Source organism: Apiospora aurea, assembly GCF_038362705.1.
Source record: "Apiospora aurea strain CBS 24483 chromosome Unknown utg000001l_segment0_segment0, whole genome shotgun sequence".
NCBI classification, from domain to species: Eukaryota; Fungi; Ascomycota; class Sordariomycetes; order Amphisphaeriales; family Apiosporaceae; genus Apiospora; species Apiospora aurea.
Window position 1 is genome coordinate 7135563 of NW_027117388.1, and position 26242 is coordinate 7161804.

Consider the following 26242-nt stretch of genomic DNA (forward strand, 5'->3'; position numbering starts at 1 on the left):
TAAACCACGTTAAAAATACTAGATTTTATAAAGGTTCTAAGGGAGTAGGTTTAAAACACGTGGTATTTTTAATGCGTTAGGTTTTACTATACCTTTATTAATATATATAAAAATCGTGGATATTAGAATATTTCTAAGGGGTAACAGAATAAAACGAGTTCACGTACAGCGTCTAGTCAGCCGAACACATCACTAGTTAAAACATGCTCAACTGCAAAAATAAAAGCAAAACATGATTTCAAGCTAGCTAGCTACATTGCGATCCTCTCAGCAACAGCATGCCGTCTCCGTACTGATCCACACATCGCTGTCATCCCAGGTAATCCTCAAACAATCCAACCACTAGAGATCGTCGTAACCAAAATGGGTTGTAGAAGAAACATTGAACTCAACGACCGGCTTCATTTTAATAAGGTCGTCATGCTCAGGGCAACAGCGAGTTTACAGCAAGATCGTCCTGTCATTAAGCGGCGTCAGTATCCCAGCCGACAACACAGGAAAGATAAAACCTGATCGTGGCAGACCGTAATAAAAAGAATACCTACGTGATCAGGGGAGCTGTCGTCCGATTCGGCGTTTGCATTGAGCTTGGAAGCGTCACGGACGACCTTGATCATCACCCTCTGTTTTTTGCAATTTAGTTAGACACCGTTGAGTCGTCGCGAGGAAGTCACGAGAAAAAGGGAGAAAAGGGGACCAGAACACGAAACTTACCTCGCAAAAGGTGCTGCATGTCTTGTAGCTGAGATCACCATCGTCTTCACACACCTCCATGCAATCCTAGTGTAGTTCTTAAGTCAGTTGAACGTTGTCAAGTCTACTGAGCGGAACAGGAGGGAGCGACAGAAGGGGGAAACGGGAGAAAGAGTTAAGAAAAGGGAGTGGGAGGGAAAGAGGGGGGGAGAAAAGAGGAAGAAAAATACTAGAAGAGAAGGGCCTTAGAGGACGCTCAGGAACAAGACTTACATTGAGCCATGCACGTTTTTGGATCAGGGTGGGAAGGTTGTGGGGGTCAAGAAGGACATGGATGGGTTCTGGTTCGTCCATGTCGTCGAAACACTTGTCTCCGCATTGTTCGGGATTAAGAGTGGCTGCGACACAGGAGAAATAGCAGTTTTGCAAATCATGCTTGTCGTCGGGAATAGGAGTGGCAGTTGCCGGTACAATGGCTGTGATGGCCAGTGCGAAGACAGTTGCGAAGCGCATTTTGCGAGGAGGGTCGGGGTACTGGTGGTACTGGTGGTACTGGTGGTACTGGTGGTGGTGGTGGTGGTTGGTCGACTTTGCGGGAGCTGGTCGTGAGTGATGTGAAAGAAGGAAGAGTCGGATCTCTGACCGATGCGAAGAAGTTGCTGCCTTTTAGCTTGTTCACCTCGAGAAGAATTGATGCTAAGATGATAGCTGGAAAGAAATGAATAACCCTGCAGGCAGTTGAGCAAGAGCCATCGTCTTCGGTTTGAAAGGGCCAAGAAGGTACGTGAATTATAGACTGATGGCAGTTTTTATGTACATTGATGGCTGCATTGGCCTCTGTATTATCGAATCAACACTCCTCCAGAACTAAGCCCAGCTCTCACAAATCCTCTCAACAAGATGCACAGGGTAGTGTGGCCATGGATGCCACGTTCATAGAAACAGAAACGACTCTATAGTAAACGCGTCAGTATCGCAAACAAGCGCAGACGAGGTAAACAACCCGCCCAGCAAGGTATGATGGAAAGCAGACGGCTGAGAAACTCACTTCCTCACTCTCTCTAACGGGACGTGTGGCCAGTCTTTTGGCCATCTGGCGCCTCGGGGCAATCCATCGAGCAAGTTAATTGCCCGTTGATGGCGATGTAACACGTCTTCTCGCATATCTGCCCAGTGCTTGTCAACAGGGTCACACTCCACAACCTTTTTGGACAAACGGACACGGGGTATAAAATCACAGAACAGCAACAAAAGTGAAAGCAGAGAAGTTATCACCACCTTTGGGGCCCACAGGAGAGAGAACGAGAAAGAAACGAGGAGCTTACCTCCTCGCCGTAGTCCTTCGATGTGGGTAGAGCAGCAGTGAGGGCAGCTGCGACCAGCGCGAGAAAGAGAGTTGTGAAGTGCATTATGACGAGATATGGATGTGATTTCGTCCTCTCTTTCTCCTTTCAATCTCGCTCTCGGGGGTTTGCTTCTAGGGTCTCTTTGGCCAGTCCGGCTATGGTACTTCGTTTTGTGGCTAGGCCAAGGAATCTTTCGCCGTGTTACTTGAAGTGAATTGTCTGTGATTAAGAAAACACGGTCTGATTGAGGCTCCTCTATTCAGTTCTTATTATACGATGACAGCGAGGGAACCCCGTAGGACTCGTGATTCACCAGGAGACGATAAACAGGAACGCCGATATGGTGCAATGGGAAGTTGAACCCAGTCCTGCAGATCCTGTGTCCCGTTGGCCCAGCCACAAACAGCCAGCAAAAAAGCTGCCCTCGTAAAGGATGGCTTCCTTTGGTGGGCTAACATGGAGACCCCATTGTCATGCCGCGCCGCCTTGACCGAGACCTTATGTCGGTTTCTTCTGCCCCTGAGTCCTCAAGTGCAATTGCATAGCGAATCTGCGAGCATCCACCTCCAAGCCCCGAGGCAGTATGAGCTCGGAGGATGAGGAGACGACGGTCTAAATCCATCAAGGATCGTGCATGCCGGAGTGTCGACAATGCAATCTCCATGCTCAAAGAGCTAGCCTGAACTTTCCAATCCTGCGCGCCCAAGAGAAAGAAAAGCAGAGTGCTGGGATCGCGGTTGGATTGCAGCACGTTCACGCCCTCAAGGTCATGTCATACATATCTGAAGCGATTAATCCAAGGCTGTGACAGCGTCTCTATGTAACATATGCCTGCCACCCAGTTTTTGATGGAGGGAATTGCGTCGCCACGGGGTCAGTCAGCTCTTTCTTGGGCCAAATCGGGTGGCTCGCTCTGTTAGCTTGCCCGAGAACGACTCCGCAATCAAGCTGCACACATACGTCAGTCAAAGAGAGGACTCATTGCCCCTTGATTGATGCTCGGAGGTTTGAATAGTCCAGTTGAAGAATGAATCCGGGCATTGCTGCCGAGCGATCGCCGGCACGCGCCCAATCTCGGTTGAGGTCGTTGTACAGTATGCGGTCCTTTCCGGCATTGTAGGTGGGGGAGTTCTGGGGGAGGGCCTGATGGATAGCTGTGCCTCTCCAACATGGACGAACTGAACTGGTTCCCATTGACCTTGAGACAGAAATATTACTCAATAGTATTTCCCATCAGTATAGGTATGCATGTAAATGTACCTTAAATAGTCAGGCGATCAAGCTGATGGCAAATTGCAGCATGCCATCTCTGTGTCTTTGTCTCGGTCATCCACATGCCATTGGGGGAAGACAGCGACACCCCGCTCGGGACGGAAAGGTGTGGAGCTGCTAAGGTAGTGTCTTGGTGTCTTGGTGGGCTGGCTTTACAGGGGACTGCAGCTGCAACTCCTCCCACCCTCGCTGTATCGGGCCAAAAGCTCTTATCGCGCGCCCGAAGTCGTGATTTTCTACCGAATTGACGAGCTTCCACCGGCCAACATTTCCGGCCACATCCCGCCCATTCCGACTGCCACCCTCGAACCGCAGGCGCCCCGGAGACAATGCTCACTCGGAGCTGATACTTAATTGACCATTGGTTTCCCAAGAGCCCGATATACTGCCACGCCCCGTCGTGCGACAGAGCCAAAGCCAAACCCGACACCATGCTACGAAGCTTCGGCGCCGCCACGAGCTCCCCGGCTCGCGCTGCAGCCGCTGCAGCACGATCGCCATGCCCCAACAGCCTCACCCGCTCGTCTCTGCGATGTTATGCGACAGAAAAGGAAGGATCCAACGGCCCCAGCTTCAAGGGCCAGATGCTGGAGAGTATATCCTCACGTATCGTCCGCGAGAGGAAAGAACGGGAGAAGTTCGCCGCGCAACGAGAGAACGCTGCCGGTTCGAGGAATTGGGCCATCACCTTCAGTATGTCGCTGCGATTGGCTCTTTTTCTTTTTCTTTTTCTACACTGCTACTGCCTAGAATCCCTCTCGAGCCAAGCCACTGCTTTCCGTGAAGCTGGAGATGGCACGATCCCCGCATGCATGCGAAGGCTCCGGAGCTAACCACCACTCTTCTCTTGTACAGTGTTCGTCGCCGGTGTCGCTGGCGCCTACTGGATGGGCACCCTGAGTCCCCAGGATCCCGACCCCCACTCGACTGCTCCCCTCTCGCAAGCTCGTCCTTTGCGACACAACCTGGGCAAGGCCAACCTCGAGGCGGCCTGGACCGACTTCGCCGATATTGTCGGCAAGGAGAACGTTAGCACCATCGACCATGACTTACATACACACTCCATCTCCGACTGGTCCTCCTACCGCGCCCACGACTCCGAGCGGCCCTTCGCCGTCGTATACCCCGCCACCACCGACGAGGTCTCCCGCATCATGAAGGTCTGCCACTCGCGCAAGATCCCCGTCGTCGGCTACAGCGGCGGCACCAGCCTCGAGGGCCACTTCACCCCCCACCCGCGGCGGCATCTCGGTCGACTTCAGCCGCATGGACAAGGTCCTCAGCCTGCACAAGGACGACCTGGACGTCGTCGTCCAGCCCGCCGTCGGCTGGGAGCTCCTGAACGAGCAGCTGGCCCAGGACAACCTCTTCTTCCCGCCCGACCCGGGCCCGGGCGCCATGATTGGCGGCATGATCGGCACCGGCTGTAGCGGCACCAACGCCTACCGCTACGGCACCATGCGCGAGTGGGTCCTCTCGCTCACCGTCGTGCTCGCCGACGGCACCGTCATCAAGACGCGGCAGCGGCCCCGCAAGTCCTCGGCCGGCTACGACCTGACCAAGCTCTTCATCGGGAGCGAGGGCACCCTCGGCCTCGTCACCGAGGCCACCCTCAAGGTCACGGTCAAGCCCCAGAGCACGAGCGTCGCCGTTTGCTCCTTCGGCACCATCCGGCAGGCCGCCGACTGCGTCGCGCGCGTCGTGGGCGACGGCGTGCCCGTGGCGGCCGTCGAGATCCTCGACGACGAGCAGATGAAGTGCATCAACCACGCGGGCATGACCAAGAAGGTTTGGAAGGAGTCACCGACGCTCTTCTTCAAGTTCAGCGGCACCGAGCGCGGCGTCAAGGAGCAGATCGAGCTGGTGCAGAAGATGGCCCGGTCGACGGGCAGCCAGAGCTTCGAGTTCGCCAAGACGGAGGAGGAAAAGGCCGAGCTCTGGAGCGCGCGCAAGGAGGCCCTCTGGAGCACGCAGGCCATGGCCAAGGAAGGTGACCACGTGTGGACGGGCGACGTGGCCGTGCCCATGAGCCGCCTGCCCGAGCTCATCGAGCTGACCAAGGACGACATCAAGCGGAGCGGCATGTACGGCACCATTGTTGGCCACGTCGGCGACGGCAACTTCCACATCATCCTGCTCTCCAACGACCAGCAGCGGCTCGACGCCGAGGACCTGGTCCACCGCATGGTGAAGAAGGCGGTCGAGATGGAGGGGACCGTCACGGGCGAGCACGGCGTCGGTCTGGTCAAGCGGGATTACTTGCCTCACGAGTTGGGCGATACTACCGTGGATACCATGCGAAAGGTTTGTTCTTCTTCCCCCTCCCTTCACACACAATTATTATCCCCTGCCACGCATTTGCTCGTACCGATTGACTGAGATGGGATTGCTGACATATCGCAACACGCAAACAGCTCAAACTGGCTCTCGATCCTCTCTGCCTACTGAACTGCGACAAGGTCATCAGGATCCAGAAGCCGAAGGCTGGTGAGGTGGCCGAGTGGTAGACCGGGGGATGGTGTAGTGACGCCTGGCCGATATTGTGTCTTGCCTTGGACTGCTGGTTGCAACGTGTATATAAACGAATACTATCTCCATATGAAACGGCCAGTACCAAATACAAGAAGAATACAATAACAACAGCAAATTACGAGCCCAGCGACCAGCGCCGTGGGAAAAGAAGCAATGTGCTAGATGTAAAAGGCTTTGATATCGTACACAGACAATGAACAGAGAACGCCAATATGTAGACTGGCACTAAGACTGAGACTTACGATGATGGAAAGATTATCATGTGTTTCAGATACAGATCGTTGGGGATCCGCCTCCTTAAATCACATGACTATTTTAATATAGGTTCCATGCTGCCTCGTACTTACTCCCACCGACATACGTGTCATACACATTCGTATTTGTGATTATCCTTTATCCCAGCTGGATGCATCCCACTATATCAGAGTAAAGAAGGAGTAAATAATGTTTCCCAAGGGTATAGGGAGGATCACATTCAATGGAGAGCCCCTTTTACCCATGCGCTTTCTATAAAATATCTTCATATCTGCTGGCACTGGGAATCGGTGCAAAAAGGGGGTCGTGTGAAAGAAAAAAAACATAAATGCCCTTATCATATATTGTATTATCAAGATGATTGCGAGCCAATGGGAAGCGCGCTTTTAAGCCTGCCTGGCTCCCGTGAGATTTGAAATCGCGATATGTTTTAATGGCTGCCTGCCGCTAGACAAACGACTTCCGCGATTGACAACATCCTGCATCTCTAAAACGTATCAAGCGCGTAAGCTGTGTCGTGTACAACGGTGTTGCCTAATGTCCGGCAAGGCAGTCGTATTATCTGGCGAACATTATAATAATTTAAACCCATCCAGATCCATGTGTCCAATAGCAGATGCCATTAGTGAATTTATTTGCCTACCTATACGCTATACACAGCGACGACCTTTGTGCATATATTGCTTCTGCCCGCTCTTCGCAATGGCCATGCCACCATCTCAGATTCTGCTGTTCGACCAGCCGCGGTCTGCCGGTAAGCCCGCATCGTTTCGATGAAATAGTACAAAGCACCCCCGATCGCATCGCTAAAACATACCAATTGCCTCCAGCTCAACTGCTGCGCCGCATACTCAGCAAACAATCGAACCTCCAGATACTCGGCAATACATTTGGCCCGGCGCAGGTCGAATGGTTGATGGGTGAGACCTGGGCTGAGGGCATGTCGAACGATGCGCGGTCTGCTTTTGACACGGCGATTGAAAAGGGGGTGTCGACTTGGCGGTTGGCTTTGCAGGATTGTCGTGACAAGGTAAGTAGAGCTTGGCCTTGACCTAGACCCCCTTTGTTTTGCATGGTTAGGCAAGATGACATACCGGGTTCTGATAAATAATTAAGGGGTGAATGCTGCTTCTACAAGACCATCCGTTCTCTTTAGTATGCTCGGAGAAGGTGCTCAAGGTCATCCACAGCCCATCACCCACCGAGTCCGAGATACTAGCAGCCGCAGCCGCCGCAGGAGACACCGGCGCCAACACCGGCAAGTCCAGCAGCGACGAGAGGGGCCAGGGGGCTCTGCGCGACGCTCTGCTAGATTCCATCGACAGCGTAACCCCGATCCCGGACGACCTCCTCTTCGCCCCGGCACCGTGCCCGTCCTCGCGATCCGCGACCCGCGCCTGGCCGTGCCCTCGGCCTACCGCGTCCTGGGCGCCCTGGGCCTCCCGCGCGGCAGCGGCCGGCCCAACTTCCTCATCAGCACGAGCACGCTCTGGGTCCGCGGCGCGTACGAAGCCTACCGGGCGCGGGGCGGGGGCATCGAGCCCGTCGTCGTCGACGCGGACGACCTCATGACGCAGAGCCCCGAGTTCGCGCGCCGTTTGTGTGCGCGGCTCGGCCTCGACCCGGCGCGGGCTTGCTTGGCGTGGGACGCGCCGACCGCGGAGGAGAGGGGCGGGATGCATCCGGCGTACTACGCGAGCCAGCGGTTCTTGGTCGAGTCTTCGGGGGTCGATGCGAGCCGGGCGGGCACGAATCGGGACCTGGAGGCGGAGATGCGAGGTTGGGAGGCGGAGTTTGGGGAGGATGTGGGAATGGTTCGGGAGATGGTGGATTTGGCTATGCCGCATTACCGGTATTTCTACGAGCGGCGGTTCACGGTATGAAACTACTTGGACTTGGGGCAATCGTATGTTGGGGTCTTGTAGCGAGCTACATGGGTTTGGGTTTGCTCGGTTTTGAGTCACTTGCTTCTGCTGGCCTGCGCTGGTATGAGTCGAAAAGCAAAAGAAAAAAAAAGTTAATGTGGTAAATTTTGTCGTCAGGTATCTCCTTCGTGTGAGAGTAGTTAGTCCCGAGTTTTCATAGCATAGATTTGGGTAGGCAGTTGACTATACCATTATGATTCTTTGATTATTGACTGCGCTATGTGTATTAAGTAGGTATATCAAAAACATATCAATGTGACAGTACTACTTTGAATATACCAACTTATCTTGTAGTACACAGTGATGGATCGCAATGGAAGTTACCCAATCCAATGTGTGCAGTGACTGGCTCCAGGGATGTAGATACCGTATGACAGATCTGAAGCCAACTTCCTTTTGGCAAACACCACCCTGAAAGCTCCGCTACTAGTGGCAGATCGGTGTGTCCGAGAACCTGTTCTGCAGCCGAGCCATACACGGGTAGCAGCCGAGTGACCTATCGGGAAAATGTGCATCGTCCTTCAAGTCTCTTGTTCGAGATACAATCGCCGTTTGCAGTTGTGTAGAAGCCTGTCAGTCGTCTTGGCACCACCCAGGCCGTAGACTGATTTTTCTACTGAGCATCTTCATAAATGGCCTCTTTCCAGAAATGTCCATGTGGTTCAACTCTTTCAGTTTCCGGAGATTTCAGTCCGGCTGGAACAGCACGTGAAGAGCTTGACGTACACCCAACCCACTCTCATCGGACTTAAGATATCCACCTCCTCGAGTCTTATTATTGCTACTAGGATCTTTGCATCTCGTCCACAGTGACGGAGATGCATGTGACCGGGGACTTTGGCCCGGTGTTTTCTCCTTTTGCTATAGTAGGGAGAACTATTGACCGCTGTGAGGAAGAGATAAGGGGGAAACCCCGAAATTTGACATGGAGCCTTCAACATCGCTGTCTGCATTGCAGGAAGAAATCACAAAGACCCCCAGAACCTGGAAAGAGGAGTACCTGATCGCCACTACTCCCAAGTTTCCTTGGCGGATAGATCCAGGGCGCGCCAAGGATTCTTCCCGCAAAAGCAAGGATCGCCACCGATGTGACTCTAGAGTTCCAGCCGAGAAAAGACGGAAAACCCCAGAGTCCATATGCCGGCCTTGGATTGTCCTCGGGTACCCTGCCCTCGCGCACAAAGCTCTCGCGCTCCTTAGCTCTTGGCGGGAAGGGGGACCGAAACTACCATGAGCTTCAGGAGAACTGCGCGTCGTGTAATTACTGATTTACCGGTAGTGTGATGTGGCCTTCTGACAGAGCCCAGTCTGTCGTACGTTTGAGAGCCAGATAGAATCCTACCCCTCGGTTGAATCATCCTCTTCTCACATTTCGCTGTTGTTAATACCTAGAACGTGTTTACTCTAGTCAGCCAGCTTCCAGCTTATCGGCCGACGCACGCACCTTTTCAGCCAGCTAATTTAAATCTTATTCGAAATAAAAGTAACGTTTCGAGAGGTCGAGTATATAATCGAGCGTACGTTAAAGGCCGAGTGTAAATAATACTATACTTATTAATTTTAACGTACGCCGGTTCGAGGACCGAGCGCGAGTAATACTATACTTATTTTTATAATACCCTTTATAAGCTATAGTACTTACAGCACCCTTTACAGTACCCTTTACAGCGCCTTCTACGCTTTATAAGGCCCTTATAAGGCCCTATAAAGCCCTAGAAAAAGCTGGATCAATTAAATAATCGTAGCTAATACTACTAATCGAAAAAAAGCTAAGTAGGTCGATATAATTAGCCGGTCTTAAAATAAAACAAAAAAAAGACGAGACGACGATTAGCCGGCTTTTTTTCACTTTTTAATTAAAGGGTCGAAATAAACATGCTGCTAGATTTTCGGCTAATATATAAAAAAAGGGGGCCGTTACCGGACATATGCTTCTAACCCCTTTAAAGGAACGTGCGCGGCCTAAAAGCTCAGCTGGCTGACTAGAGTAAACACGTCCCTAATAGATACGCTTGGGCATTTCAGCGCGTTGCAAATGCGTCATACCCCTGGTGCCGCATCTTATCTTTGAGTTGTGTCGATCACCTCGTCCGATATTTCCTTGCGACGAAAGTCTGACTGCGCTCAAACCATTGATTTTGACTTGCACGTCACGAGATGAGATTCATGTACTTTGCATACTTCCCCCCTGGGTTGCAGGTCTCAAGTTTAAGGTTAGTCGTAGATCAGACGGTCAGTAGTGGTTGTTCGCATTCCACACAAGCCAAGGCCCTCGAGGTGAGCGGCCATTTGTTGGCACGTGAGCTGAAAGCCCGGCTACTCATACCGACCGCGTCGGTTATAACTCTCAAGTTGGTGATTTTCACGAGATAGCCGGCGCTGGTGTTGAGGCTGGAACCGACGCTGGCACACAAACGAAAGAGTTTAAAGCGCCCAGCGAATACTGCAACAACAGCCCCTCGTGAAGAAGTCGCAAGTCGTTCGGTTTCGATCAAATCAAATGCACACCCGAACAGCCCAGCTCGCGTAGCTACAACGCCTGGTAGTTGCAAGCGAACAAACGCGCTAGTGGCCGTCTAAAGCTCTTGTAGTGTCGGAGAGTTGCATTGTGACCTTCTGGCTTGTAAACAACATCGCTTCAGCTGTTTGAGCATATAGACAGTGTATTATAGAGGGGGAAGTTGTCAGCATTCAGCATGCAGATAAATACCACCCTACTTGCCTGATATTCACGAGACTGACAACTCTTCATCGTCCACCCACCAAGCTTCCCGTTGACTGGCAAGCGGCATCTAGTCATCTATCAGACTAATTCTTGCTATCTCGAATAACTTGGACTAAGCGTCTTAACACCAAATTCCTACAATGTCTCCAATTCACTTCTCACTGCGACAGGCCGCTGTTGCGCTCCTGATTGCTTCCTCTGCCGCTTCAGCTAAACCGGCCGAAGCTAATACTCAGGAGTTAGCTCGTAATCAACCTTCCATCCCATGCCACCTATGCGTGTTGCTGGAATTCAACGTTGGTCGATCTCTAACGTAACTCCAGATGCCGCTGCGGCCGACGCATGCGCTTGCCCGCCACCTCCAGCCTGCGCTCCATGTGCTGCGGCTGCTGCTGACGTGTCGACGGGCTTGACCCGATCCGGGCCGACGAACGTGATTCAGTCGGGGCCCACGAACAGTTCGGCCACGGCGTCAGCTGGCCATGCGGACCTGTCTGCGGAAGTGGACGAGGACGTCGACGCTGCAACCTCGGCCGCTGCTACTGAAGAGGATGGGGGGGAAGCGAAGAGGAGGAGGACGATGACGACGAAGATGAAGAAGATGATGAAGAGGAGGACGAAGAAGAGGAGACCCAGTTTGCCGACTTCGTAGCCGCCACGGCCGTGTCAGCGAGGCGTCGGGTAGCTGGGCGTTGCGCACGCGCTGCGGGAAACCATTGGTTGTGAGGGGGCTACATAACATAACTTTGACCAACCTTGTTGTGGTCGAGAGGCCGGACGCTGGGAGGCGCGGGACGCAATACTCCTTATAACTGAATCATTGTATTATATTTACTACCTATTTATTGCTTTATTGGACTAGTACTGGCGCAGATACGTAGCTTTGCGGTCGGGGATAGGCGATAGTGGTTTGCTTGAATCAGTTATCGGATCTCTTGGTTTCACGGAAGCCGGCTGCGCTCAGACATTGGGCTTGACTTTTATGTGTGCCTTGCAGGTGCAAACTTGGCAAACATGGGATGAGATCCACCACGGGGCGTTTTCCAGCCACCAGTTATTTTAGCTATATTGTGGAATGTCAGTACGACGCAACATGTGTTAGTTGAACTCTCCCCGCCAGTGATCTTATTTAGAGTAACAAGGGTTAAACTAGCTCCTCAGGGGTAGTAGCAGGTCTCCTGTTCGGCGTCACAAGTTCGCCATAGGCGTTAATAGAGTGACAGGTTTCATTCAAGCCAAAACTAGTCATGAACCAGACGCAAGCGCTCTTCGTCCTAACATAGGCCACGCTTGGAGGTGCGCCACCAGTTCTTCTTGACACATCAGTAGAATGCCTATGTTACCGACGCTGTCAGGCTTCATCTTAACTTGGATAGTGGCCATCGTCCACGAATCACTACACCGGGCTTTTGGTGTTGGAACCGTTCTCGTACAGCGTAGCATCCTCAAAAGGCTAGTAACTCGAACAACGGCAGTCTCAATGAGACACAGCCCGCTCCTTTTTGAACCCGTCATGTAAAACCTGGTCAGCTGTTGTGGTGTTGCCGTCTGGCGGGTGTCATTGATGCCATCCACATCGGTGGCAGCCAAGGCAGCTCGTAGTACTGGACAGACATACTCCCACCTAAAGTGAGAGTTGTTGCCATTCGATAGATAAGTACCATGCTCCCGGACAAATGCTGATATACAGATGCCTCCTTATCACCCATCCTACTTCTTCCGACTTTCCAACAACATTGTAACTCGTCACCTTCACACCTCACCGTACCCTCTACTCCAATCCAATTTTGACAATGACTCCTCTTACTTTCACGCTGCGGCAGGCCGCTGTTACTCTGTTGATTACCTTTTCGGCCGTTGCGGCCGAGCAGGCCCATCACGTCAATGGTGCTGTGGTATTCGTAGCCGAGGAGCAAGCCCGTAAGATACCCGAAGTCCAGCTCTGTGCAAAGGCCAGTGCTAACCCCACGTCCAATATAGACGTCGCTCCCGAGGCTGCTGCTCACCCAGCTGCTTCGGCCGAGGCCCATGCCTGCCCGGCAGCCGAAGCCTGTGCCCCGTGTGCTCATCCGCCGCCCCCGCATCACGCGTTGGCGAACTTGACGGCAGAAGTGGATGGCTCAGCCCAGGCGAGCAGCTCGGCCGCTGCACACGTTCCGGCGGCATCGGCTGCCGCCGATCATGCTCCGCCACCCGCCTGCCATCCTGCTCCGCCTTGCCCACCTTGTCACGCAGCACCGGCTGAGGACGCCTATGCGGCCGCTGAAGCCCATGCAGCAGCCAAAGCCCATCCGGCAGCCGAAGAACACGCCGCAGCCGAAGACCACGCGGCGGCGGAGGAAAACGCGGAAAAGGGGGAACACGCCGCCGAGGAAGAGCACGTCGCGGATACCCAAGCGGCAGAGGCAGCTCACGCGGCATCCCCAGCTTGTGCTGCCGCTACCCCCGTGTCAATGCGACGCGGGATGGCCGCTCGTCGCGTACGAGTTGCAGACAACTATTGGCCATGAAGGGCTGTTTAGCAACCCGTCATCGAAGTGACAATGGAGGGTGGGATGTAGACCATCCATGCAGTGGCGATGTTTCTGCACCCCATTAAAAGACTGGTCCTAGGGGCGATCACGTCCAGGATGTGGGCAGTCCATGATGGCTTGATCTGAACTTGTATAATAGTGGAGAACAATAAACAGGGAGGACTCTTCATTTTAACTGGTCCGGAACTGTCTCCGGACTCAGATCCGAGAATAGTAAGGATCATGCCCGAGCGTCAGTCGCATTTGACAAAGCCTTGGCTTCTCCAGTTCCCGCGAAGCGACTAAAGAAAGAGAGACGGGGGCAGGACACATGCATGTCGAGTTAGACAACTGGCCTTTGAGCCCTGCAGGCGTGGAAACCCTCGATGCTGATTCCCACGATTCTAACAACCTGGGCTTCTCGTTGCTTCTTTCAACTTTCTAGTGGTACGCCAGACCGGAGACTTGCAAATGGGGTAGGGGGAACTGGTCACATTAATAATAGCCCAGTGTCATCTCCCGCAGTCAGTCTCTCCCAAGTCCATTCTGGACGATCCCGCGCATACACGCCAGGTATAAGAATGGTAGAGTCCGTGATACATACCTATCGTTCGCTGCCGTGGCCTTTTAGGGTTTGGCTGAGCATTATGAGCAAACGATACCGGACCCTGGTTCCGGCTCCAGTCCAGGACGGTGGCCAACCACCCCCGAGTCCTCGCAACCACCGCCCGAGAAGCGACAACGGAGCCACATGGCCTGCGGCAATTGCCGCCTCAAGAAGAGCAAAGTGAGTGGGTGTGCTTCCTCCGTTGACTACACTACTTCGTGCCTGGCTTCGTCATCGCTTCCTAGCCCCCTTCCCCTCCCCCCCCAAAGCCCCCAGGCTAAGCATAAGCCCTGCAACTTTTGCTCGGGGGGCGGCCTTTTAGTGCGATGGGAAACGGCCGAGCTGCACCCGTTGCAGCAAGCAAGAAGTGGAATGTCACTACGCCGACGAGGAGAAGGCCATGACCATCTCCGGGCTCCAGTCCCAGGTCCAGAGGCTGACAAAGGAGCTCGATGAGCACAACGACTTCCTAGCCTACCTCCGATCTGTGCCCGTCGAGGAGGCCAACAACATACTGAGGCAGCTGCGAACCTCGTCCGACGCCTCCCAGGTCCGCGCCTCCGTCCAGGGCAGTCTGGCTGAACGGGCCCGCCCCTCCGACCTCCGGCACGCCCGCGGCCTGATGTCCCCGACCGGCTCCTCCATCGAATTCGAGCTCACCTTCCTACACGGCATGGTCTACCCGACCCTGGTGCCCCTCGACACGAAGAACATCGACATCGACACCTTGCTCCGATCCGCGACGCGGAGCTCCCATCGGCACCACGGTCCCGCCCCGATAACGACGGCCCCGACAGACGCCTGGGAAGGCCAGAGCACGCTGTCCTCGCCCTGGCAGGGCATCCCCCCGACGATTGTATCCTCCGTCTCGGGACCTTCTCAGACGCCCGAATACTGCGACGAGCGCCTGAAACACCTAAACATCGGCTACTGGACCCGAGTGCCGTTAGACAATGTCTTCGCCGCCAGCGCCATCTCCCTCTATCTCGAATCCGACCATCCGTTCTTTGGCATCTTCGATGCGGACTTGGTCATAGACAGCCTGGTGTACCAGCGGGTCGACTTTTGCTCCCCATTCCTGGTCGTAGCTTTGCTGTACATGGCATGCGTGAGTGGCTTGCTTGGCGATATCCCCTCGTTACCATTGTTCCTCTTCGGTCGCCCGCTCACGGTTTACTGTTGTTACCTCTTTTCCAGCAATCGTTTACGACGGTGGATATCAAGTCGAGCTCGCTCATCCCGGCGCTCTTTCACGAGGCGCAGAAACTGCACAGGGCGGAGGGAGCGGACAGTAGACCCATGACCATCACGGCCACCATGCTGTTCGGGTTCGGGAGTACGATGGCCGGCAGGGAAACACTGGCGCTCGATCTGTTCGCGACCGCGCGCCGCAAGGCGGTGGAAACTGGCCTCTTTGGTGTCAGTCAGGCCCACGACGTAGACGATCAATGGAAGGCGTGGCGCCAGCTATCGTCGGACCAGCTTCGAGAAAGGGCCCAGGTGGCCTGGGGAGCATTCAACTGGTTGACGTGAGTATTGCGCGCGCACAGCCCGTCCCTGTGTATATAGGCCCCTGGGCCCCTTGATCCCATCCCCCGTTCTGACAGCTACCATTATTATATAGAATCCACGCAATCTTTTACGCAATCAAGCCCATCGAACACCCTCCGGTATTTCCCATTCCCGGACACGGGGATCTTCCGACGTCCAACCCGCGCCCGCCTTTCTGGCCGCCCTACCAACTACCGGCCTATATGGGACACACATTCAGTGCCCTTAGCAGGTTCTGCCTCATCACCTATGAGATATATTTCGTATACCACTGCGCCGAGGGCGACCCAGACGCATCACCGCCCTCTCTGGCCTTTGCGGAAACAAAGTTCCAGTCCCTGCTCTCTTGGGCTGATACGTTGCCCAAGGAGCTCGCATGCGGCTACCACAGCCCTGCGCACACATACTTGCTATTGTCAGTTTCCGCCAGCCGCAACCGGGTCTGGTAAAAAGAAAAACAGAAAGCGGGAGAAAGCAGCAGAAGAAGAAGAGACTCACGGAACTAACCTACACCAATTGTTTCTATCGCAGCTGTCTGTACCACGGCACCATCCTCTACATCCTCCGCCCCTTCCTCGGCTCCGCCGCCACCCTGCGCCTGCAGTCATTCGCCGCCGCCGACAGCACCCCGGACAAGATCTTCGACGCGTCCATGAACCAGCTGAAGCGGCTGCTGTACATCTACATCTCGCAGCTGCAGTCGAGCCTCTACAGCCCGATCCTGAGCTGCGGCATGATGCACCTCAACACCGCGCTGATGAAGGCGGCGACGACGCGCCGAAACGGTAACGGTAACGGAAACGGAAACAGAGACGAAGACGACGCCGACGCCGACGCCGCGGACGAGTGGCGCTTCTACTTCCGGCTGAGCCTGGTGTACCTGCAGGAGCTCTACAAGCGCTACCCGATGTGGCTCGACGTCATCAAGGCGATGCTGGCCATGGCCGTCGACAGCGGCAACCTGACGAGCGCGGAGGCGCTGCGGATCATCGAGGCCGTCGCCCGCGAGAGCGGGCAGCACCACCTCATCAGCGCGCAGGTCTTCAGCTCGTGCATCGTCGACTTCGACCTCGCCATCACGGACCCGGACCGCGCCCGGGTCCACGAGCTGGCGCTCAAGTTCGACCAGCTGGCCCTCTTTGACGAGTTCACGACCGTGGTGGCGGACGGTACCGAGGCCGAAGCGGATGTTTGAGGAGAGGGAGTACGCTAATACACGTACTAGATTAGACAGGCTACATTGCCGATGAAAAGAACTCATGATATCATGGTCGGGTACGCGACACAGTATCCTGTTAAAGGCATCAAAAACGAGGTGATAGGCTCACAGTAGCTTGGGGAAGAAGAATAATAAGAACAATTTCCAGATCACGTGTTAGTAGTCAAGCACTCTCAGTCTATAACTCGGGAAGTGAATCGTTCGATCCGAAACGAGTAATCGGGTCCCCACTGGCCTTCTATCGGTGCCGGTACCGGCCAGTTGACCCTGAGCAGGAAATCGTTGCAGACGATCTTCGTCAGGGGCTCGAAGAGCGACGTCTCCAGACTAGCCGATACGCCCGGGCGAGCCCAGTTGTCCGTATCGTCATGATCCCCCCTCGGTCTCGTGATCTCGATTGTGACAATGAGCGTCTGCAGCGACGTGAGCCCCGCGATGGGCGCCCCAGGCGCACTCCCAGGGCGTCTCTTCACCCGCATCACCGCCCGCCCCGTCGTCGTCGTCCCAGGCCGGCCACTTCTGGCTGAAGGAGTTGTGGATGAAGATGTAGAGCTCGTCCGCGCGGCCGCACGCCAGCAGGGATAGGTCGATGCGGAGGTGGTGCAGCATGTCGCGGTGGCGCGGGACGATTTCGCGGGGGAAGACGGCCATGGAGATGATGTTGCTGAAGTGGAACACGTGACTCCGGTAGAGGGTGTCGACGGTCTCCAAGTACCTGTCGAGCGTGTCAGTCTTGAGCTACACAGCTTGCTATCAGCCATAGCGGTTCTTACATGGTGCGGCAAACAGTCAGCAAGGCCGAAAGATGCTGCCGCTTCTTGTCGGAAGCAGGGTTCGGTGGTAGTTGTTTGAATGCATCGTCGTTCCATGGCCTTTTGAAACGGGACATGGACATGCCGATACACACATCGTGGCCATCCGGGCCTACTGCCGTCGGGTTCTGACAGAGGAGGCAGACGAGTCTCTGTTCGTAGATGAAGATGTGCAGGTGTCCATATCCAAATACATGCTCATACACCTGACGGCGAATCTCTGGGGGTAGCTTGCGAAAGAACAGGCAGGCTGGTTGCGGCTTGGGCTCGAGGGTGTCGGACATGGTTGAGCGTGTTGCCATCGTTGTCGTCGAATTAAGATTGTGGGTTCAGCGCTGGACTATTCCAGCGTTGGCTAGTTAGAAGGTGTCAAGGAAGGAAGCTTCATTAGCCTCGAGGCGAAACACGCGGGGAACTCGGCCCGGATGCAAGCTAATACATACTTCGTAGGCTAAGCTTCAAGGCACATCAAAGCCACTGCGACTCTGCCCGGTGCTATGCGAGCTGCAGATCAGTGCGCCTTGCGAGGTGGCTGCCTTACGGGTGCATAGCCACGCAAAGCGGGCGGGGTATTTTCTCACCAGGCTGCCTCGCAGAGTGCCCAACGAGCCACTTTTCTTTTCATAAATCTCATTCCTGTTCACATAACCTCTGCTGTCGAGACTACGGAATAATGATCCATCGCTCACAATCGCTGAAGCCCCCAATATGGCTGAAGTAGTCGGTCTGACCCCATCCGTCATCGGCATCGCGGAGCTCGCCACCAAGACCGTCGCGACCAGCTTCAAGGTCAAGAGTCTATTGGAGCAGGTCAGCAATGTCCCGGAAGAGCTCCAGCCACACTTGGATCAGATCCAGCTCTTCTCGCCGCTTCTCGCGACCCATATCAACGATGACGGCCCGCCTGCCCTCAGGGGCGCACTGGGGGTCGCCATGATCCAGTGTCAGCAAGCAGCTGACAGTCTGGGAACGTTAGCCGAGAACCTCCACAAACAAGTTCACGAGGGTAGCAAAGCTAAGCGCAAGCTCCGAGCGGCGCGCATTGTCCTGCAGAAGGATACTCTGGCGTCTCATGAGAAGCGACTGTCATCCGCTATGCAGATGTTGCGGATGGCATGTCAGATGTACGGACTAGAGCAACAGCGATACCTCATGTGTGTACTTCCGAGATGTTGCTGTCTTGTTTTTGCTACTAACTGGAAGTTACAGAGATCTTCAGAAAAGGCAACCTGATATCATTGTTACCCAGCTGCTTGCTAGCCTACCAGCACCACCAGACACCACACTCACTAGCTCCCAGTCTACCCCAGAGTCCATGCGACCCAATGCGGGACAAGAATTGTCCCGAAACGGCATGAAGGAACGCCGTGTCGCTCTCTGGTCGCAGCAATTCTGGCCCGATTTCCGACTGGGACTCAGCAATCTGACTGGGTCCTTGGAAGTCATGTACAGCAGCAAGGGCGCACAACAAGAGCACAATGATGACTTTTGGGATTTACGACTCCGAACCAAACTGCCCCGCTGGTTTTCTTCAAGTACCCTTGACTCCATTGTACGCAAAAGTCACGCAGGATGGAACTACCACTTACATACATCCAACCTCCACCCGGTTGACTCGACGGCTTGGGAACTCATGACAGAAACCATGCGGAGCAAACCGGATTCACTCCAAAAGCTGAAGTCACTAATCGCGCAAGGCCAAATATCTGTCTACGATACAAAGCAAATCCGTGGGTCCAGCCTTGTAGAAACAATGATGCAAGTGAGTAAAAATTGGCTCCGCGACATGGGGTTCATCTCCCATTTTTCGCAGGTCGCACTGGAGTGCCAGAATTGGCAAATTTGTGAATTTCTGACCGGATACGATGCCCCGATATTATTTTATTACCTATTACTCACTCCTTGGCATAAGCAAGAGATTCAGTCGTATTTAATATAAAGTATTTGTCGTATTAAGTATATATGCCATTATTGCCGTACGCTTTAGTGGAGTTTTATTTTTACGTGCGATAATTATAAGCTTTTAATAGCGTTTACGTAAGATATTTAAGTGGTAATTCGTACGTTTTACGCGCGTACCGCCTTATATTATAAGTGGATGATTAAAGAGAAGGTCGTGGTTTAAGTTCGCCTCGTGTCGAAAAAAAGACGACACGTGTAAAATAAAGTAAATTCTAAGTCGTTTTTCGTTTAAATCCCACTAAGACTTCCGGGCTTTAATCGAATTTAAAGGGTATATTACGTTAAGTATATATATTATTATTACCGTACGCTTTAATAAAGTTCCATTTTTACGTGCGATAATATTATAAGTTAATACTTAAATAATCCGATATTATTTTAAATATTATTCTAAAACTACAACGGCCCGGCAGCGCGTTTCGATGCTATAAGGCGCTCAGTATAGTTCGACTGCGAGTTCTACGATGCATCATCTCTTCACGGACGATTGCTGCTTGCAGCTATGTTTACCGAAGACTTCGGAAGCGCCTACCCCGGAATTCGTGGCTTGCCGAGGCTCCACGAGATAGGTCGATAAGGCCATTTTGTAAGAGCGATACTCTCTCGGAATGGTGAAATATTGCTCCCGGAAATTGGCCTGCGTCTGCTTGAATACCACATAAATCATCCCATTAAAGTCCTTCTACAAAGGCTTCTGATATATCTGGGTACTAAATCGCTACCGGTGGCTAAAATGGGCATCTCTGGAACCAATATCTGGACAGACCTGATGGAGGATGTCGTGAAGCATATTGTGGAAAGTCGGAACATCATTAGGTCTGCGAATGAACTAAGCTCCAATGGCCCTTCGTCATGTTTGGTCTACAGTTGTCTTTTTAATATATCGATATGAACGGGAATGCCATCAGACGCGCTGTGGGCCAAATATACTGCACAAGGTGCACAAATTCGGCGGTAGAGGCTGCTAGGAGTATATTCCGCCAATATCTAGCCATGATTTCCAGGTGTGGTGTGGATATTGGTGGGTTTGGGGAATTTATTGAGTCCAAGTTCTCGGGCGAAGAACCAGGATCAGTATCATTTTGGTGTAGTAAAACGGACTGTTGGGAGTACGTGGGGATTCAGGGTGTACGAACGGGTGCCGAGCCAGAAGATTGGGAGATTTGGTTTAAGGAGCCCACAGACGAGTTTGCTGGGGAGTTCTGGCAACTGGTTAATCCAGAACCTCTCTCTATACCTGGGGCTTGGGTAGATGAGGACTGACGAGTAAGATGCAACCTCTACTGGCTGCCCCCCCCCTTCACTGACCCCCCTAAAATAGATGTAAAAATCAATAACAATAGCAATAGATAGGTTAATTGAGCAACACACACTGTATTTTAAGGTCTGTTTCGGCTCGTGCGCACTATAATAAAGTTACCCTTACCACTAGCTCGATTTGCATTAATTTCCACCACCTCACCGGCGCCCCTTTTCGGCCTTTTCCTTAGCTTTCCTTTTTTAACGTCCTCTTAAACCTCCCTAATGTTTGCTATATAAATAAAGCCCTTATTAGGGTCCTTATTAACCTTTCTTTTCTTTTAAGCCCTTGTTTTATCTAGATCTGCCTCTAGACCGGCCTTTTCCTGTTTTAACCGGCCGATCTAAGCCGTTAAATTATTAATACGTTTACTGTAAAGCTTATGACATATTATTTAATTTCAGGAACATGGAATAAGGGAAAAGATCGATAATTCGATCGAACCATTGAATAATTGAAAACAAACTTTATTATTTAAATCTACGAGGTCGAATTAATTTAGCCGAACCTTTATCGAGGGGACGCAGCCAAGGCGCTACGGTATAGATAATTCGATGGATAATCCGATAGTTATTAACACCGGTCGCGCCGGACTCGCGTAAAGCTAGTACTACCCGCGAAGTAACGTCGCGGCGTATAATTAAAAACTTTAAACGCTTTAAACGCGTTTTAGTAGCGAAAATAGCTCGAGAAAAGGTATCGAAAAAGGATTAAAATATTTAGAGAAATTGATCGCTAATTTAATAGCCCCTAGTAGTAAGCATAAAGAGATTTTTTAAATAATTAGGGAATTTCGTACCGAAACGATCGAATTACGACCGCACCTCGACGATAACGATAACGCGCTAATAATCCGCGGGGAATTACGAAAAATAATCGGAAAAGCTATCGTTTAAACTACGTAGAATTTTAAAGCTATATAAATTAAGTCCTAAGCTTAAATTATATCTACGCCGCGTAACAGCGATCCCACTACTTAATAACCGAAAATTATCGTCCTAGCCCGCCGAAACCGCGAAATACCCATAATAAAGCCGCGTTACTACATAGTTTACTCGTAAATAAATATAACCTGAGAGAAATCTTAAAATATAAACGTAGCCTGCCGAAGAATCCCGAAATACGCTACGCTTCCTTTATTCTACATATAAACTCCGTCCAAGCTATGAAAAACTTATACGACAACGGTTTAATATAAGATTCCGAGATCTTCAACTACAAACCGTATAACGCCAGCCTCCGCATTTAATAATACTACCGCTACTACGGCTACGGCCACGTAACTAAATATTATCGAAAACAGTAGCAATATAGCTACTACTTTATAGCAATACACCTTAAAAAAAACTAAAAGTGCCCCTAAAAAAGACTACGAAGCAGGAAACGTTATATTAATTACGGCAGGGAATACACGGCGTAGGATCGCGGTTACCCCGTAGCGATTTAATAAAAAAAACGCGTAAAAAAAGCTTATACCCACCGGCCTCGCTAATTCGAAATCCGTAATACCGGCAATAGCTCGATAAAAACAGGGCGTTTATTATTACCGACAACGCTCCTTACTAACGATAAAGAAAAGTATATAATAGTCTCGCGGAAAAAAAGCCGCCCGCGATTCGATTCGATAACGAGCAGCCAAAATAGAGAAACACGCTCGTAAAACCGGCGCGGCACCGTCGCTCCTTTATTAACGCAAAACACTATTATAATCTTATAATTATAAGCTTATAAATAACATACTGGAACGTCGCAGTATTAAAAGTAATAACGGTACTTACCTTAACCAACCAAAAAAAGTACGATATATTAACACTACAAGAAATATAAATAAACCCTCGCACGTAAACCGCGTATTACCTAAAAACAGCTAGGTATCGAATAATTTACAGCGAGGGCCGAGCGGCTATCTATATATATAAACGCCTCGATATCGCTAAGCTAAAGATTAAAATAGGCCCTAATTAAGCTACCGTTACAATACTAAAAAAAAAAGTGGCCGCTTTACTATATAGTCTATATATTCGCTAATCTAAAAAACTTTTCAATAATAAAACCCCCTAAACGACTTCGATACGACCTCGTACCCCGAGCAACACTTACTCGTCGAAAACTTTAACATACACCATCCGCTTTAAAACGTACATAGCAAAAAATCGTACGGAGCAGACAACCTTTTTGCCTTTACGGGCTAATAAAACTTAAAGCTAACCACGCCATATAAAAAAATCACGAAACGACGCCACGAACAAAGAGATTCTACGCTAAACCTAGCCTAGGTAACACGAGGAACGACAATCTTATATAAAAGAAACCCTGGCTTAAAAGGTTCTAACCATAAGGCACAAGTCGTCCGCGTCGAACTAAAAACTAACTCGCTACGAAATAATAAAACAAAAGCAGAAAGATAAAACTAAACGATATTAAATAAAGGGCTAATATAGGCGGAAACCGGAGCACGTTTAACCGATATCGCCGAGCTAATAAACCTGGAAGAACTAAATTAAGTTATCGATAACCTTATAAGTAACCTATAAAAAATTACCGACATAGCAGCCCTAAAAAAAAACCCCTTATACTAATAAAAGTACGCCCTAATAGTTACCGGAGGTCCAAAAAGCGCAAACTATAACGAAATAACGATACCGAGCCTATCTCGCGGTACCCTCGCAATATACTTAAAACCAATACACCGAGTTGAAAACGGACCTAGAAAAAATCGTTTAAATAACAAAAACAAAAAGTTAACGCCACGCAGTCGCCGCTGCCTCCCATAATTCTAAAACACTTTAATCGCTTAAATAATAAGCCTGACTACGAAACTAGACGCTATTACAAACAGCGGGAATCCTAAAATTACGACGTAGCGAAAGAGTTACTAACGAAACGCGAAGCTACGACGAAAAAACTACGCTTTTTTCGAAAAAGTTTTTCCTTAACCTAGAAGCCGACCTTACAAATTTAAATACCGTATCGAACCACGCCTTTAGCTTTACCCCTATCGAAATAGAAGTAACGGTTAAAAAAATAAGAGATATTATTAAACAAACGGGACCCTAAAAAACTCTAAGGGAAAACTTTTTACCTCCTGATTTCTTTAAAGCGTATAAGGAACCCTTTTTCCGGACGTGTTATAACCTGGCCAACTACGCGACCAAGACCCCACCTACGGCACGGGCCTACGATGCCCGAAACATACTTAAACCCGATGACAGCCAGACTCACCGGTCAGCGCTAACGCCCCGCTCACGATGACGGACCCACCAACGATGACTGTCATCAACCAGTACGCCCAGGACAGAACAACGATAACAGCACCAAGTGGCCGGTAACAAATAGTTAATACGGGATGGACAGATCAGATAGAATGACCATCGGAGGTCACGTAGAGATAAAATATAGATATATTGGATCGTAGATATCTAACATAATCCAGCTAAAGTATAGATATGTTAGATCGCGAATATCCGACATGATCCAAGGGAGACTGGATATATCGGATCGCGAATATCCAGCGTAATCCAGAAATTAGTAAAAAAGAGATTAAATATATAAACCACGAACCTTTCCTATATATTTCATATAAACACTCTCTACTTTAATAATTAATCTAAACATCAATCTAACCTATTAATGAGGCACATTACCTTAACGGACCTATTACACTTTCATACCAAATCCCACGATCAAGTTAAGATATTACCATTGTATCAAAAGACCGGGTCTTCTGCACGTTTAAGTACTTTCTCGTCTTAGCCAACATAAACCCAACACGTCTACGAGGTTTCTTTTGGACCCCGATAGCCGTTCGTTACAGGACGTTAGCCGGCTTAGCGATAACGAGCTTCCGGCTTGCCTACTTCCCTAAACGTTTCCGTACGGTAAAGGTTATCGTAATCCTAAAGCCAAATAAAACAACAACCGAAAAGTAGACACCTAATAAATAAAGACTTATTTCATTACTCAGTACGGTCGGGAAGGTAATAAAAACAGCTATAAACCGGCGAATTACCGGAATAGCCGAAAAGTACTCGCTTTTATTTAAAGGCTAAATAGGAAACCGAATATAGCGATCTATCGAGCTGGCTATTCGATTAATTATCGACGTTGTTCGTACAACGTAATAATAAAAGGGCGTTGTTTCCCTCTTTTAACTCGATATTAAAAACGTTTTCGATATAATCAACCATAAAAAACTAATTATTACACTCCGCGAAAAAGGATTGCCGGATTAAGTCTACCGATAAATCGAGAGCTTTATTACGAATAAATCGGTCCACCTTCATTTCGACGGCAAGTTATTAAAGAGGATTCAGCTCCGCGCTAATATTCCGTAAAGCTCCCCGCTATCACCGATCTTTTTTATTCTTTATATCGCTACACTATACGAAAAATTAAAAACGTATGAGCAGTTTATTATCGTCGAATTCGCGGATAATACGAATTTTATTACCGTAAAGCCAGACTACGTTATAAATTACCGAAACTTAAAAAGAGCCTAGGAGATTTATAGCCGCTGGGCACGCACGAGAGGAATAAAGTTCGAACTTAAAAAAGCGAGCTTATCTATTTTATTAAAACGCGAAAAGCTTATACGTTGCAGGTACGCCTCGGAAACGTTACTATAACGCCGGTAACCTCTACGAAATTCTTCGGCGTTTAACTTTATCGAAAGCTATAATAAAAGGATTATATCTTAAAAATTAAAGCGAAAATAGTAACTTAAACATTAACTCTCACTAGGCTCGCAATGTTAACTTAAAGATATTCGGTACGAAAGGCAAAAAAGCTTTATACGAAAATAATACGTAGCGTACTCACGTACGGAGCGTCGGTTTAGTATAAAGTAAGCGATATCGAAAAAAAGGCCAGCCTTTAACCTTATAATAGTCTAAAACTCTTATCTCCGGACCGTAATAGGGGTATATAAAGCAACCCCCTAATACTATTTAAAAACTAAAGCGGTAATTCCCCCCTCGATCTTTATTTAAATGCGAAAATAACTAGCTTCGAAATACGCACGGAGACTACCAGAAAACTACAATTTTTACGCGGCGCCTATATAAAAGCGGCAGAAATCATTAATAAAAAACGTAGCGCAAAAAGAAAGAGATAAAAAAAACCCTAAAAAGCTATTAGCGAAGCCCCCACGACTCCATAGCTAAACGACGCTTAATTAACGTCAGCTAGACAATAACTAAATAGTTAAACAGTCGAATAAGCGCTCAAAGAAAAATAGGAATAAAGATAGTTTTATACCGTTACTTCGACGCGAGGCCGTCGCGAATTAGTTATAAAGTCGCCGCTAGACTAGGGAGCGTGCCGTCGTTACGACGATATGCTTAAATACGAAATATCGGTCTTAATATAAGCACGCATTAAAAAAATAGGGCTTAAGTCGTTCCTATTCACTTATCGGGTTTTAAACGTCCCGACGCCGCTATATAATTACGGTAAAAAACGGGAGATAGCCGAACACCTAATCTTATACTGTAAAAACTTCGAGGAAAGATAAAAGCAGCTAACAAAACAG

The 26242-nt window shown here is 50.3% G+C and overlaps 8 protein-coding genes across 8 annotated transcripts; 6 read left to right on the forward strand and 2 right to left on the reverse strand.

The window, feature by feature from the left end:
* Positions 1–342: 342 nt before the first annotated feature.
* On the reverse strand, positions 343–2102 carry PG986_002167 (uncharacterized protein; the record flags this gene model as incomplete). Its single annotated transcript, XM_066838389.1, has 5 exons — positions 343–399; positions 546–623; positions 715–780; positions 967–1356; positions 2019–2102. 5 exons carry the CDS (start codon positions 2100–2102, stop codon positions 343–345), a joined length of 675 nt encoding a protein of 224 aa, XP_066707282.1.
* A 1640-nt stretch (positions 2103–3742) lies between these two features.
* PG986_002168 (putative D-lactate dehydrogenase (cytochrome)) lies at positions 3743–5818 on the forward strand (the record flags this gene model as incomplete). The annotated part of the gene is made up of 4 exons (XM_066838390.1): positions 3743–4004; positions 4167–4498; positions 4587–5615; positions 5726–5818. The coding sequence occupies 4 exons, from the start codon at positions 3743–3745 to the stop codon at positions 5816–5818; spliced, it is 1716 nt and encodes a 571-aa protein (XP_066707283.1).
* Positions 5819–6806: 988 nt separating this feature from the next.
* On the forward strand, positions 6807–7981 carry PG986_002169 (uncharacterized protein; the record flags this gene model as incomplete). The annotated part of the gene is made up of 3 exons (XM_066838391.1): positions 6807–6852; positions 6929–7128; positions 7424–7981. The coding sequence occupies 3 exons, from the start codon at positions 6807–6809 to the stop codon at positions 7979–7981; spliced, it is 804 nt and encodes a 267-aa protein (XP_066707284.1).
* Positions 7982–11022: 3041 nt separating this feature from the next.
* On the forward strand, positions 11023–11400 carry PG986_002170 (uncharacterized protein; the record flags this gene model as incomplete). Its single annotated transcript, XM_066838392.1, has 1 exon — positions 11023–11400. One exon carries the CDS (start codon positions 11023–11025, stop codon positions 11398–11400), a length of 378 nt encoding a protein of 125 aa, XP_066707285.1.
* A 1141-nt stretch (positions 11401–12541) lies between these two features.
* Positions 12542–13258, forward strand: PG986_002171 (uncharacterized protein; the record flags this gene model as incomplete). Its single annotated transcript, XM_066838393.1, has 1 exon — positions 12542–13258. One exon carries the CDS (start codon positions 12542–12544, stop codon positions 13256–13258), a length of 717 nt encoding a protein of 238 aa, XP_066707286.1.
* Positions 13259–13842: 584 nt separating this feature from the next.
* Positions 13843–16614, forward strand: PG986_002172 (uncharacterized protein; the record flags this gene model as incomplete). The annotated part of the gene is made up of 6 exons (XM_066838394.1): positions 13843–13850; positions 13946–14048; positions 14191–14976; positions 15066–15397; positions 15640–15834; positions 15951–16614. 6 exons carry the CDS (start codon positions 13843–13845, stop codon positions 16612–16614), a joined length of 2088 nt encoding a protein of 695 aa, XP_066707287.1.
* A 197-nt stretch (positions 16615–16811) lies between these two features.
* PG986_002173 (uncharacterized protein) lies at positions 16812–17734 on the reverse strand (the record flags this gene model as incomplete). Its single annotated transcript, XM_066838395.1, is given in 3 exon segments — positions 16812–17051; positions 17062–17353; positions 17412–17734. 3 exon segments carry the CDS (start codon positions 17732–17734, stop codon positions 16812–16814), a joined length of 855 nt encoding a protein of 284 aa, XP_066707288.1.
* A 424-nt stretch (positions 17735–18158) lies between these two features.
* PG986_002174 (uncharacterized protein) lies at positions 18159–19989 on the forward strand (the record flags this gene model as incomplete). Its single annotated transcript, XM_066838396.1, has 3 exons — positions 18159–18604; positions 18660–19212; positions 19858–19989. The coding sequence occupies 3 exons, from the start codon at positions 18159–18161 to the stop codon at positions 19987–19989; spliced, it is 1131 nt and encodes a 376-aa protein (XP_066707289.1).
* Positions 19990–26242: the final 6253 nt, after the last annotated feature.